We start from the raw sequence: 15,654 nt of genomic DNA on the forward strand, positions 1-15,654 counted from the left end.
CCCTTCTGACGTTGACCTTACTGATGTGGTCACCACTACTTACATTTTTCAAGAAGAGCCCCACAAGCTGATAACTGCAACTGAATGTTTTTTTTATCATGTTTATATTTTTTATCATCTGTTTTTTTCTGATAAAATTAAAAATTATGAATAAATCATTATCAATAATTGACTTGTGCTGTCGCTTTGTGGGATTCATATCCAACAAAGAAAGGTAAAAACAGGAATGACAGTATTAGGTTGACCCAATCCAAACTGTGTTGATTAACTTTAAAGGCGCAATACTTGGGTTTAAAAATCGCTACGTTCAGAACACTTTAATTAGGTAGTACGTAAAATTATTTTTTGACAAACATGGAGGCAGTGAAGAGATTTAAGAACTGATGTGATATGATATATATATATACACACACACATAGGCATTGTGATTGACAAAGAGAGAGCTTCTTTTTCCTCCCACCCAAGCAGTTTGATCCACGTCGTGATCCAAACTCTAGTAGAACTGATGCATAAACCAGAGACCAAACACAGCTGACTCTTTTCAAATGCTAAACAACAACCCTTATATTGAAATGATGCACGGTCGGCAAAAGCCAGACAGAAACAGCCTTGTACCCTGGAAGTGCAGTCACTCAGGGACACGGAAGCTTTGTTGTTGCGACTGGCATGACACCCGATTGGTGTTTGCCATTCAGRAACCCATTGTGAAATTTTACCTTCACAAGGCCCCTGAGAGAGGAWGAGTCATCAATGTTCACATACAAATACACCTCCGGTGAGAGAGCTCGCATTTGGTAATCTGATCTATAATTAGCTCCCAGGGTAAGATGGGGAAAAACAGAGAAAATGAACAACCTTCTAAGCCTCAAATATATTCACAGCCCTCTGGAGGATTTCCTATCAGTTTGGCCTACGCAGTGCTAAGTGATCAAAGATGGATCACTAGAAAATGTTACTGAAAAGCCCCTCAACCACTCAGTTGCCAAGGATACTGCAGCAGAGCTGAATGGAGGTGGTGATGGTGGTTCACTGGGAACAGAGCAGATCTGACAGAATAATAAATCTACTTCTGGCTATTTTCTTCCTCCATGTTACTCATTACGGTTCAGCACATCGATTCTATAGAGCTGAATTTTGCTCCGGTTGTTATCACGATTCACTCAATTAAATTTGAGATCAATATAACAAAATATGGCTGTATGTATTGTTGAACAAAATACCCATTTTACTGTGGATTTAAAATTAATTATAAAATTAATTTTATCACCACATTTAGACATGAATTTATGAATAGCTTATTTCTTAAGCTAGACATGATAATGTCAACGCATTATCTACAATACCATACAGTAAAATGTTGACAATATTAAATGTTTCACATTTTCCTCCCTGTTCACCTTCTTTCCCATCACATCCTCACCTTCTCTCTGAACTTTAATATCTTTGTCAGGGCCATCCATCAGCATAAACAGCAGAAAAAGTCCATCCTAACAGCCTCATATATTTTTGGTAAGCAGAGCTATAAGGCAACACTTGAAATATTATATCCTACAAAATGTTGCATCCACRTAGTCTTTTGCTATTGCAATATTGCACACATTTGCAAGAGAAATTGTGATTCAATATTTCTTATTTTTTATGGGGCTACTTTAAAGTGAGAAAAGCATAAAACAGCACAATACAGACAAGCCAAACATAGATTGAACTATTATGCTTTTTGTGATTTATAAACCTTTTGATGACAAAAAACAGATTWTTTTTTTATTTAGTTAAAAAACATTTATTGTATGCCTCTGCTCTCATGTACTTGCAGTGAAACCAATACTTTTAGCATTTAGAGAACTGTGGTAGATTCAGGGTGACATTACAATTACATTTATTGTAAACGTATTTATTATGGATACTGTCTCACTTTATACTCGTGACCTAAAAACAAAACTGAAAAACAACCCACTTAAGTCAATATAGAAATCTTTTCTTGAGTTTAATTACTAACTGGAGCCATAAATGCATTTTAAGCAGCAGCTAAGCTAAACAATTTGTAAGGTGCAGCAGAAATGAAAGCAATAGTTAGTAAATAAGTNTTTTTTTATTTAGTTAAAAAACATTTATTGTATGCCTCTGCTCTCATGTACTTGCAGTGAAACCAATACTTTTAGCATTTAGAGAACTGTGGTAGATTCAGGGTGACATTACAATTACATTTATTGTAAACGTATTTATTATGGATACTGTCTCACTTTATACTCGTGACCTAAAAACAAAACTGAAAAACAACCCACTTAAGTCAATATAGAAATCTTTTCTTGAGTTTAATTACTAACTGGAGCCATAAATGCATTTTAAGCAGCAGCTAAGCTAAACAATTTGTAAGGTGCAGCAGAAATGAAAGCAATAGTTAGTAAATAAGTGAAATCAATAACTGAAGGAGATCATGATTCATTTTACAGAGGTTAGTTAAGCAAACCTCTGGATTAAATGATAAAGTATTGTAACATAAAAACCTAAAGCAAATTCATTGCATATTTCATGAAATTTCATAACTCATGGAATCTTACTTTAATATCGGGGCCGTTGCAGTTGAGGCTCATCCCACGCTCGTCGGTGATCTCTGTAATCTCCGAGAGGTCATCATCCTCAAACCCGTCCAGACTGATGTCATGAGTCAGCCTAGATGTAGGGAAGGAGAAGGGAGAGAGATAAGGGGAAGTTAATCTTCTTACAATATTCCATGTCATTGTGAATGACTTCTTTACATGATATTGTACTTTTATGACTTAGTTTTGATCAAGTTTTAGAGCGTCCTCATATTTGTTGGTATACATTAGAATCCATTGTCCCCTGAAGGTCTTGTTGCTTCAAAATAAGTTATTACTCCTCCTCTACCAAACCTGACAGCTGGTTTGAGTATAGGGTATAAAAGTATAGTATCAAGTATAGGGTTCCAAACTCAGGTTGTGCAGACGTATTTTTATAAACAGGTTTTCTCCTGGAATACCTTAGAAACAAGGACATAGATACCAGCGCGAATAAAAAACAAATATACTTGGATGTAATTTTGTTCTGTGTTCACTGTTAGTAAATTTCTGAATGACAAATAAAAAGTCAAAGTTAAAGAAAAAAATCATTGTGGGATGAAAATAAGAGGCAGCACCAACTGTATCTCAAGCYATAATGCGCTGATCAGAAATCCCAAGCACCACCTTAATGCAATGCTTGCAGTGCTTTTAAACGCATTCACTTATATATGACTTCATTTAGTTTCTGTATTAATAATCCTACTTGAGTAACTTTAAAAATATCCTCCAATTGGTCCTGGACGACAGGAAAATATGARCAYTAATCTTTTGATTTCTCGTTCTGTTATGTTACATGTCCACYTTCACAGCAATTATAGACACAACTGTGACTGATGTATAGTAAAAAATACAAATGCAATAATAATAACAATAATAATAGCTTACTCACTAAAATACCTAAATGAACTTTAGGTCAAAATAGTCACCAGAATCCAGAGAAGATATGAAGATCTATAACACTATTTCTCATTTTGTAGGACCTTTAGTAGTGTGTTTTGTATGTCTTTGAGGTACCTATGCTGCTTCTGATGTGCCCCACTTTATACAGTATGTGCATTGGGATGAAAACTTTAATACCTGTGTCAATTCTGCGCCATTGATGCATTTGTACCATCTGCATTGCCACGCTTGTGCTTAAAATTTGTTCAACATGCCTAAAAAAGTGATAAAACAAGTCTACCTTGGATGGTGATCAAACTATGTACGCCAAGAAATGAATAGGATGGAGTGTCTTTATAGGGCAGTGTGACCCTGATTCCACAGTGAATTGTGGCCAAGCTAAGACAAAATACAGAGCAAAATTCATTATCATACGCTTTGGTAAAGAGCATTCGATTGTATTTATATGCCAGCTTTAGTCTTACGTTTAAAAAGAAAAACATTCTGAAGAATATCTTTCYAGATAGAAATGCAAAGTAGATAATTTTGTGACATATGTATGCTCTGGTAGAAAACATAACATTGTAGGGAACCACTCTTTCCTCGCCTTCACATCCTTAAATTAGGAGCATAAAACGTGAAGAAACAACAAATAAAACACAGATAACCTTTTTGCTTTTGGAGCAGCATGCCTAAATATCCCTGCATCCTTGATGGACTGTCCTTTTGTCTCCGACAAGATGCAATTAACTTCAAGTAAACAATGCTTCAATTTTCTTCATCCTCAATCATGTTATCTCTCTACCCTTGCAGGCAGTTCAGAGGCCGAGTAGTAAAACGGTTTTTGGAAGAATAAAAAATAATAACAGAGAGTAAGCTAAAGTTAACCTGGATGACAATAATCACTCTGGCAAGCCACAGTGCTAATGTATCATTACTGTCATTCCTGGTTGCATTAACATTGTATGCATATGTGGGCACAGCTGCAACCATCTTTAGCAATTATCATTTAGGCGATGAAAGCTGAAGGCTTAACTTAAAAGGGTTGATAAATTTAAATCTGTCATTTTTGGATTCTTATTTACTGTACATTTTATCTCAACAAACTAATAAAAACTCTAAAAGCACTAGAGAAAAATAATATCTGAGTAAATGTTTCTAAAAAAGCCTAAGTTCAATCTCATGCTATCACAAATTTGCGCAATATTTTGCTTTTATTTTTATTATCAGCATTTTCAGGTTGCGTTATTGATAGGACATTTATATTATATCGTCATTAAACTAGTGGTGAAAAAAATCAATCATCTTTCACATAGTTTAAATCCATACTTCCCACTGAGTGTATCCCCTATTGGGAACAATGCTGATTTCAATCAATAGTACATTTTGATCTTGAAGGGGTTTGATAACTCAGTTTTTTGCCATGTGATGGGAAACGATACTTATGCATATTTTTGGCTTATTTCATTGAGTGTTAAAATCAAGGGTGGTTCACTTTAGTTCACTTAAGGCTTTAAGATTACATTATTTTGAATATTTTAATATAATCTGTTGTAATKTACCCCCATTTTTCAAAATCCTMTTTTTCTTTCCATCATCAGTGTAATTTCCACCACTCTTCAGAACATAAGAACTCACTACAATCTATATAAAAGGTTGGCATCAAGGGCACTGGGAGTTAACCCAATAAGGATGTGCAGAACCGTGACTCTACCATATTTCTTTAAAGTTCTGATAATTGCACATTGGTGTTGGTTGTGTTATTGAACAACAGGGCCARCAGCCCATACGCAGTGTGATGAGGGAGRAGYGACAAGGAAGTGCGATGATAAAGAATCCCAATAAGCTTAATGCATGACATGTTACTGTCACCATGTTTACTGATAACTGTCTTCACAAGGACAGAAGGAGAGATGACCAGAGAGGTCAAMAGGAGGTTAAGGTAATGATTGGACCATGAAATATAAAGAACAAATAAAGGCAGCCGACAGTGAAACAGAGAAGGGAGAAGAAAATTAGGCGGTAGGAGATAAAGCGCCTTGACAGGACAGAGTGACCCTGATGCCACAGTGAATTGTTGGTATGGTGGATGCAGCCACTGKAGCGAAGCAAGACAGTGGAAGACATAGAAAATTACATTGTCACAATGAAACACAGACGTCACATAGACTAGAAGGCAATGAGAATGGTAAACGGCAGTGTGCAAACTTACATGGCAAATATTGTAAATTTAGATCAAGCTGATGTGAAAGCCAGTGTAAACACAGTTGTCCTTTACATACTGTATCTCAGGGACTCGGTTTAAGGGTTTGCCATATGTACATCATTCTCAMTAATGGAAAGTACATGGACTGAAACATAACTTACAACACATTTTTATAATTGTTCTAAATATTTCCAGCAATATGTGAGCCAAACTACATTCTACAAGCTGGAAAAACAACAAACAAAATTACTAGAAAACATTATTTGATGAGAGTGAGAAGAGATTAACTTAAGAGTTCATTTTATCTCCAGATTATTATAAAGTATGCCATATTTTGTGCATAATAAATGTATAAAACCAATGTTTTTTTRGTCAGACTGAATAACTTGCCTTGGCAAAACATGAGCAAAAATCTACAGGATAGTAAAATCCACAAATATGTTTCATTAGTTAGACAATAGACATTGGTTCTAATCAGTAAAATCAATGTTCTATTAGTTAGTCAATATTTTATTGACTAACTAATATAACTAGTTAGTTCAATTGAATAAAAGTAGTCAACATAACTAGTTCTAGTTAACTAGTTCTAACCAAAAGTTAATTCCAACAGTTCCAACTGTTGTAGTAAGAATTCAAGCATTTAATTGAACCTCCTTTCTAACAATGCAAACWGTTAGAATTACKTTCCTAAAATGAGCAAAAATCTACAGAATAGTAAAATCCACAAATTTCAATAAGTGTCCAGATCAATTTACACACAGAAAAGTCCCCATTCAACATGTTAGCATTCAAAGCATTTAAATTAACCTTCTTTCAGTGCTATAGTGTGACTGCCATCCAGAAGAGGGCGCCGCTAGTCATTCTTAGGTGGAGCCCGCTGATRGCTGCAAGAGAAATAATCGTGGCGACGACATCCCAAAACAAGAAAGTGAAACGGACCACACAGAGTCCAGTGTGGGATGCCAAATTCACTAAATGTGATTCGGTTTTGAAATATAAACGCTCCAAGACCTCTGTAAGTTATTGCCTTAAAATGTTCATTCAGTTGCGCTGCATGGCAGAGCAGCAATAACTTCTCAAAAATKATTGATGCGCTACGATGTGATGACAGAAAAGTGGAAGGCATTACGCAGGAAAAATTGCAASAGGATTGAAACAGATATAACAATAAGCAAGTTTGATGATAATGAAAACCAATAAATTGTGTCTCTAATAAAAACACTTAAATTTCAGTTAAAATGTTCCTTTTCCTTATGCATAACAATTCAACAATAGATCAGATGGAYAATTTATCCATATGCACTTTAAAGCTTAATATATTAAAGTCATATTTGTTGTTCACTGTACTGTAACTCAGTGGATTGTTTTACATCGTYGTGTCTAATATTGTAATGGTTAAAAGAAAATGCTAGTGGTTATTCTACTGGGATAACTATTCTTCATAGTTCAGSTACACTTTTCCTGTTTTCCTTAATATGAAGTACCCATGGATTGAATTAAGAAAGATATTAATATGTCAAATAAAAAATTGGATTTCACTGCTTGGACAGTTTCTGGCTGAAGAAGAGGTCATTTTCACTTTCTCCATGGAGAAATCATGCAGAGCAGATGGACACAGCGCTGCAGGATTGATGTTTCAGTTTGTACCACTACGGATTTGGGCTAAACTGCTGCATTATTCTGACAGTGGGAGGTGACAGGGCAGCCAACTGGCATTTGTGTGTCTTCATGGCATGCCTCCTGGCGTGCATTGATGAAGGACAGCATGACCTCACGCTCAGGAAAYGATGGCCCCAACCAGCTTATTAGTTATGCGAGTCTACAGTTTAGCCTGCTAGAATTAACAGAGCTATTTTTATCCATACCTTGAAACATATAGTTTTTATTTACAAATACTGAGAAACTTAATAAGCATTTCAGTTTTCACATGTTTATGTGCCTGGAACATTTATATCTCTGCATGCTACTAAAGCTAAAGTTCCAATAAATCTATTGTGGGTAAATAACATATTGATCTTAAAAAGGTGACTCAGAAAACAAACAGAACTACAAACAAAAAAGATCAATAGAGTTTGCTTGACATAAATTATAGCAAACATGTCTGAATATGTAACAAACCTTCTCCTTTTAGCCAATGCTCTGTTATCAACATATCCTGGTCAATAGTTCCATATCTTGGCAGATTCAAGCAGACACTTTAAGTCGCTCTCATTAYATGYTTCTGTAAATTCACAGATCACAGGATTTTTTTCCCAACCAAAAGATCACAAGACTCAATGCAGTCAGTTATTCATCAGCTTCGCCCTCCTGCAAGGACGAGACAGGGGGTATGAGCCGAACCAGGACTGTCCTGACAGATTCACTACATCAGRTTACAAMAAGGAAACAATCCATCATCCTGTGTATGAAAACAAACTGTGAAAACAGACAGACTCTTCCACAGAGTGCTACTTCTGCGCCAGCGCTGTTGCCATAACGTACATGCACAACATAAGACTTCTCAGGTTCTATTTTTGGTCAAATTGCTCTCTCCCTCTGCACGTTCTGCATTCCTCCTCAACATAAATGTGCAGTCTCGTGCATCCGGCCTCCTTCAAGGGCTCGCCTGCCCGAGTTTTCMCAATTGCAAGGAGATGGCATAAAATAATAAAAATAAATACAACCAGTTACACACTCACAAGGTCACACTCTGCTCACAAAAACAATACCCTACCATTTTTCCCACTGGTCCTCCATCCAACCCTCTCCTCCTTCCCCTCCCGAGTCCATTCTGTACGTGAGGAGGGCATCCACAGGCAAGACAAGAGAAAGATGAGAAGGAGCAAGAGGGTTAGAAAGTGAAGYAGGGAGGGAGAGAAGGAGGAGCAAACAGGAAAAGAGCCGGAGGAAAAAGGAGGAGGGGTGCAGCTTGTCCGGGTCGGTGAGCTAGGAGTCCGATTCAAAGCTCCGTTTGCTACCGTTCGCTCGGAGGGAAGAGATAGATGGGGTAATTGTTTGAAGCTGTGGCGCTGAAGCTGCCAAAGAGGAGTAGAGTTATATAACCCGCACGGTGCTGTGTGCATCAGATTTACTACGCCACTGCAGAAAACTGCTGGTGTTAGCAGATCATTCAACAGCACGGGAAGCCCCAACAGGAGAAACATCAGCACAACAGGACACTCCCCTGTCTCTGTTTCTCTCATCTGAACAGTGTCAAGCTAAATTATTCATGAGGAACATCAGTCATCAAAGTCTGCATTTCTTYGTTTTTGTCTAGCTCTCCATGTATCTTCTTAACAAAATATGCTTTATTACATTTATCYGTTTGTTGTGAGATTATGTTTGGGTTTGGCAATATTAAACATATAAAACATAGCTGGCTTTTTATGCAGATTTTTATGACAGTGTGACTAAGTTATGCTTTATTGCATCATTTTTCAGATAAACACCAAATGTTTTATCCTTTAAAGCACCCAAGTGTGTTTCCTCCAGCATATTTGCTATGGCAGACTTAACTGAGCAATKTATTTGTATTTGTTAGTATGTTATTTGAGAAGTATCCACTTTTTTTTAATATTATAGTGCTGATACAAATTTCTTTAAAGTCACGAGGAAAGAAAACCATATGATAAAAACACCAGTCYATCTACAACACCAGATAAAAGCCATGGCAACTGTCTTTGAAAAGCTACAAGGAAATTTTCACAAAAATAACATCCATAAAAACCCCACAACACTTGGTTTATGAGCTAAAYGTACTTGGACAGGGCYGATMCCCAGTGTTATAAAAATTGCAGATATTGGCCTAATTTGTCTAATCGCTAGTCTGAAACATTAACCAGCTCAATGTAACCAAATTAGTGAGACAAAAAGTTTCAAAATTACCATATCAGCCATATCATTTTTCAACATTTTGGTCTCGATCCCGTAAGTCAAACCGGGCCAACATTAATAATCAATGTTTATTTCCTTCTTCTTACTGTTTGTGTATTTTATACAAGCTGAAGGCATCATAGATTTAAGAATAGAAAACAAATAATAATTTCAACTTTGTATTTTTTTTTCTCTTGGCAAAATCTGTCCTTCAGATTGTAAACTCATTTTGTTATTGTACAATATCTTAAAGTACTCGCCTGTCTTCTATTCAACATTGTGTTAGAAGTAGTTGTCCTTTGTCCCTGAGATTCTGCTGCCTGCCGTCAGACTGTAAGGATACGTTTAAAATACTGCCTGGAACTAAAACCACCAGCTGGTGGTGAAAACTGCAGGTAGTGAAAGCAACTCACCTGAACTGCAGCATTTTAAATAACGATTTACTCTCCAAGTACTGAAAGTTAACTAGGTATATTATGTCTGTCTGACAATATCAAACTTCACCCTTCTAATGAGTAGCTATTATCAGAGTTTTGGGAACTTTATCTCTGAATACTGCTAGGTGTAACACAAATAATTAGCATTAAAAGCAAGGAGTTTAAATCTCTTACTAATAAAGTAGCTATCTTACTAAGTTACTTTTTGTAATGTTGAAAAATTATTAAAATCTACCATATAGAAATAAGCAAGCCCCTTTTTCCATTGGCGGCAGCTTCATAGGTAAAGTCAGTGGCGCAAAAAGTGGGTATGCAGGGTATGCAACGCATAGGGGCGCAGCACCAGAGGGGGCGCCAAAACCCCGTCTGGAGGGGGCGGCGCGCCGATGATGTTTTCCCGTACACTTTTGCGCGCCTTACGCTCCTTCACCTCGCGCACATAACGAGGTAAATGTAGCGAGTTTTACCCTTCACGTATCGTTGCCTCGGGGGGGGGGGGGGGGGCGCCGATCTAGGTTTTCGCATCCACCTGAATAATGTGTAGTTGCGCCACTGGGTAAAGTGATAATGTACTTCAGTTTGAGCCCCAACCCACAGAGAATATGCAGGAGCTGCATGGAAGTGTGAAGTTTTAACACTTTTTTAAATTACTTTAAATCACTTTTACAATTAAAATTGTATAACCTCAATGAGGTATGCAGAAAGGGTTGACCATTCAACCTGTCATATCATGTGGCAGCTCCTATTTCATGCTCTGCTGAATTCAGTCACCAGGGTTCATTGTGGCCTCTCTGTACAAAAGCTTGTGATTACATCAAGTGGGCCCCCTTCAACTAGAGTTTGTTAGTATCTCCTTAAAATGCTTAGTGTATACTTAAAGCCATCTCAATCTGGAAAGTTCAGGTGAGCTGATACAGAAGTTGTCAATTTTGTTCAAATTACTCACATTTTGTGTCAATTTCCAAAGATATGTGGAAATATCTTTGTCTCTGTGTTTTGCAAAAAGACAGAGACAAAGTAGACCTGCAGTTTATCCACAGAAGGGCGGTGCCGTCTGTGAATACATGTCTGGTCAGCAGAATTAAAGAGACAGCAGTAAATAATCAGCAGAGGGGAGCTGCAACCAATACAATTACTGTCCAGGATGTCAGTTCCCGCTGAGGGTGAAATTCAAATCAGTTTCTTTTGCATCCTTGCTCATCTTTAAATATGAGAGAGTCAGACAATTACAATTCAATCCAGTTGAAGGATTCTGAAAACATTTTTTACATAGAGGTAATAAAAGTCAATGAAAAAGCATTCTGGAAAATGGAATTATTCAGCATTGTGGTCCTGTGCATATTGCTATGCTGCCTCCTATCATTCTTTGCAAGCCACATTCTTACAGATAAAACTGAACGGATCACTTCAGAGTCTGCAAGTCACACAATGAAAGAATAACTAAATGGTAGAACTGGTTGTTGTTGGTTATAATAATTTATATGTATATCTAAAAACGATACCAATGAGTAAAACACACAAGTTTTGAGATATTTTACTGCATGCAGTTACCCTATGGAACTTGCAAGTTATCTGTTTGTAAAGGTTACTGTCAAAAAGGCCATCAAAAGCAAGAACTTTTGTTTTTTCCAATTGCATGCAAGAGCCCTGMCATCTTTCCACTATCCCCAYCTGGTTTATGCAAGAAGGTTCAAAGGTTAATTTAGAAAACAATCAAAATATATATCCTCACATAGGCAAAATACCTTCTAGTCATCACTTGTCAATGTTGCCCACTTAGGGTGTTTTCACACATGATACCCTGGTAGACTCAGTTTGATTGGGGACTAAACTTGCAACATTCGTTAAGATTTTTAGCTGGTATGGTTCACTTTCACACAGCGCCGTCAAGTAATCCAAACCTTCCGAAAAACATGTTCACCTCCTCGTCTGTGGTGGCGCTGCATCAAGAACTACTGAAGGAAACGACACAAAAAACCCCGAAGAGGTTCAAACAGAGCAGCCTTCACGTTACGTCCGAATATGTAAGAGTGTATGTGTGTGGTCTATAAAAGAACGAAATAAAATCAGAAATGCATGCTTTCTGCATTGATAAAACTACTTGGCATATTTATCTTTACATCCTCACAGTATGATTAACTTATTATAACCAAAGCTTAAACACACATAACTTCGATGCTTAACAGTTTACAATCCAAACACTGCACCTGATGCGATTAGCTCTAGCATGTAGCGCCCACCAACAAACAGCCTCAAATATTACAGAACAAATAATTAATAATATCAAACCCAAATTAAACATTGCGTATCTACAGCGGCAAAACACCTGACAATTGTTTATGCAGCTATTATTAGATTAAACTTACTTTTGTTAGCTACACACACAACTTGAGCTGCTTCTGCTGCTTAGCATGTCCGGTTCGTATCAGACAAGTAAAAGTGTTACGCAGTTTTAAATTAAAGAATGCACTTACCAACACTCACCACTAGATGTCTCTTGACACCTTAATACAACTAAATGTTTCCCCAAGGTCGTCTTCTTCTGCTTCTTCTTCTATTATTATGGCTGCTGGCAAAACATTTAAGGTCCAACACCACATTCTAGATTGGAGTACTTCCCGAAGTACCTTCAGTGCTTTTCCAACAAACTTCCTTCTTCACAAAGTACAAACAATAATGGAGTAGTGTAAGGTTTTAGTGGTTGTAGGATTTCTCTTTTGTCTCGGGTAAAATACCACAAGCCATGTCTCCCTGCCGTCCTAGAATTACACATTTATTTTGGCTCTGTTGGCCCAGAATGCCTTGCGCTAGTGTGCTTCCTGCTTTTGTAGTGATTTCTAGTTCGCTTGCATATGCTTTCGCACCGTGCCAGAGTTCACTTCGACTGAACCGAGACCTGGGTTGTTAGGCGAACCACAGTTTGCTCTTTTGGTTTGGTTTTCAAGACTGTAGGTTCAACTCCTTTTTCCCCAAAACTTCAGTTTAAATATGCAAGATGCATTTGCAAAACTATGGCTTAGCTTACTCTATAATGTTATTTGACTATACAGAAATGTATTTTGTTGCACCTTGACTTTGTTGACTAAAAATGTTATTCAAAGCACTAATAAAACTAATGTTGTCAGCTTAAAGTGGAACTGCTCCCACATCAAAGACAATAAATACAGCAAAGATAAGAGCTGCAAATGCAGCAGAGTGGTTGCCCTGTTTTTAACATCAGCAAGTAGGAGAGGAATTGATAATTCAAGCACAGCATGTGAGGGGAAGAATGTCACGGAAACAAACATGCCAGCATATGGCTGATCTGGGACCAATCCAAACCTGACTTTGTTTTCTGGCCTCATTTCATGTCAGGAACACCACTGAGCTATTCCTTTGATCACAAACACAGAAGAAAACACAGAACTGAGTTTTCAGCGTGATTCCTATCTCTTGAATCTTTTTGATTTTCTCACAGATTTCCTTTTATGTCTCATAATAAATCCCTTTTGTCTATGGATTGCTTTTTATTTCTATACTTAAGTTATTGGTTTTGAAATGGTTAAACTCAATGGAAGCATATTTTTATTTAGTTTGATTTAAATAATTATCTGCTAGTCAGACAACGGGTACAACCACTGTTGTAAAGAAAGTCTCTACAGCAGAGAGACTGGCATGTTTATGTACAACACTGGGATGGGAGAAGACTGAGCCTGCAGGGTGAGTTTCTGTTGCTATCTCACTGGGGAATATTGATCAAAGGACCTTCAGCCACAAAGTAATGGTACTTAATGAGCGTAGCTTTGGCCACAGGCATAACTGCAACCTCTGAATTTATATGAGAGTGCATGAAGCAACAGCATGCAGCTGATTTCAGCTTGTCTATCTGTATATTTGATCAGCTTGAACCAGTCACATCTATTATTTTTTTCATTTCTATTTTAAGCATCTTATCAGTTTAATTTGTGCAATAAAAGATCCATCCATGTTCAGTCACATGCAGATAAATAAAAAACCTGAACAACAAACTAATACGGTAAAATAAACATAGTAAAATTTGTAGATTCAGGATTGTGTAAATAAGATAAACCATATACCAACATTACATTATACTGATATGTCAATAAGAGCTGTCCTTTGTAAAAATTATGGAGGTGGACAGTTGATGTCATCCTAACTTCAAAGCTGTTTTAAAAATGTCAGACAAAATAGTTTATTTAAAAAAAAAAAAAGAACCAAATGGGCTCAAGCCAAAGCAGTTCCACGCGAAATGCTGTTGTTTTAAAGACTGCAGAGATTTAGAGGTTTGATCAGATTAAGAAAAAGTAGGTTATGCGACATATGCTCTGTGAAGGTACAGCAACACCGCTCCGTCTGAGTCCTGTGGGACCAGACACGCCCAAAATCAAAAGATGCTTCCCTAAAAGCCGAAGCTCCAAAGAAAGGGACCAACGCTGCTGCTCCTCCTGCTGCAGCGGCGGATCCGAATAGCAGCATCAGCACCCATCAATTCTGCAGAGTCTCACCCGATTTGCCCCCAGCGCACAGACGCCAGCTCGGTGAATACACAAGCACCTCATTTACCCCTATTCAGACTCTTTCTGCCGGACTTCTTACCTGAAGCTAACCGGAGAGTTCACCTGGACGCTGCGGCCGGACGGTGGTGTGGCTTTCCGCTTCTCTCTGTCCGCCATGCCGCCGCGCGTTCATGTCTCCACGGACTCCGCTGACAGTGTGAAGCCGCCCGGCCCGACGGACACCTGAGAGGTGCGGCGGCGAAGCTGCTGGGGTAATGCCTTGGAAGACTCTGGAAAAAAAAAAAATGGCCACTTGTCATAGCTATCTCGGCTGTATTTATTTATTTAATAACGCTTGAAAAATAAAACAAAAAATCATAAGTTTTATTTTTATTTTAGTAGAGGCAACCAAACTCATCAAAGACACAGCACATAAAGATATTGGACATGTATTAGCTTGATAAATGAATTGCAACCTGTAAAATATTTAAAACGAGCATTATTTGTTTAACCAGGCAGCCTGCAGGTCATGTTAATAAGTACTAATTTGACCAAGAACTCTAAATTTCTTAATTCACTAGGTGCCTAATTTAACCAAAATGTCAATTTATTTCATTTATTGAGTCAAAAGTAGAGCTCCATTACACCCAATGTGGTGTATTCTGTACACAAAGTGTTTGTTTTGATTACTTTTTTAATGGTTTGAGACCTAATATTTAGTTTTTCTCAATTTTAGATAAGATCACTAAAAAAGACTAAACTGTCAACCTACTGACAGGAATACCCATGAAGTATCCAATCTAAAAAGTTGGGAATGGGTTGGGAATCTTTTAGCAGATTTATGTCACATATCATATGATCAGCCTGTGTTGTGCTGCTTAGGAAACCTAAGATACTTTAATAGTGGCCTTTACTGTGTTTTCACTGTTGTTTCTGATATGTTTCGGTTACACTTGGCACTATTTTGGTCCACTGGTATTAAATGTGCCTTAATAAATTAACGTTGAAAATACCACATAGATTTTCTTTTGGGTTTAGGTGCTATCAGTTTGCAAGTTAACCAAGCACAATGATACTATGGTCACTGCATCAGATACCTTTAGCTGTAGAAGGCTGGCTTGCATTTCATTTAGAAATCGTGTAGTGTTACTCACTCATTATGAAAACTGCAATTAAATCAGTGAAAGCAAAAAAAAAAAAAAAAA

The 15,654-nt window shown here is 37.4% G+C and overlaps 1 protein-coding gene across 2 annotated transcripts in view; it reads right to left on the bottom strand.

The window, feature by feature from the left end:
• The window catches only part of mapk8ip1b (mitogen-activated protein kinase 8 interacting protein 1b), a 41,864-nt gene extending 27,131 nt beyond the window's left edge, over window positions 1–14,733 (bottom strand). The window contains exons 1-2 of one of the 2 annotated variants that reach the window (XM_008405942.2): window positions 14,550–14,733; window positions 2,559–2,670 (exon numbers count right to left, since the gene is read on the bottom strand). In XM_008405942.2, the coding sequence (XP_008404164.1) occupies window positions 2,559–2,670; window positions 14,550–14,626 (189 nt within the window). In that variant the 5' untranslated portion in view covers window positions 14,627–14,733. Of the gene's footprint in view, window positions 1–2,558; window positions 2,671–8,377; window positions 8,761–14,549 lie in introns of those variants that run through there. The other variant, XM_008405943.2, reaches the window with a different exon arrangement.
• Between the last annotated feature and the right edge of the window lie 921 nt (window positions 14,734–15,654).

Source organism: Poecilia reticulata, linkage group LG3 (assembly GCF_000633615.1).
Source record: "Poecilia reticulata strain Guanapo linkage group LG3, Guppy_female_1.0+MT, whole genome shotgun sequence".
Classification (NCBI taxonomy): domain Eukaryota; kingdom Metazoa; phylum Chordata; class Actinopteri; order Cyprinodontiformes; family Poeciliidae; genus Poecilia; species Poecilia reticulata.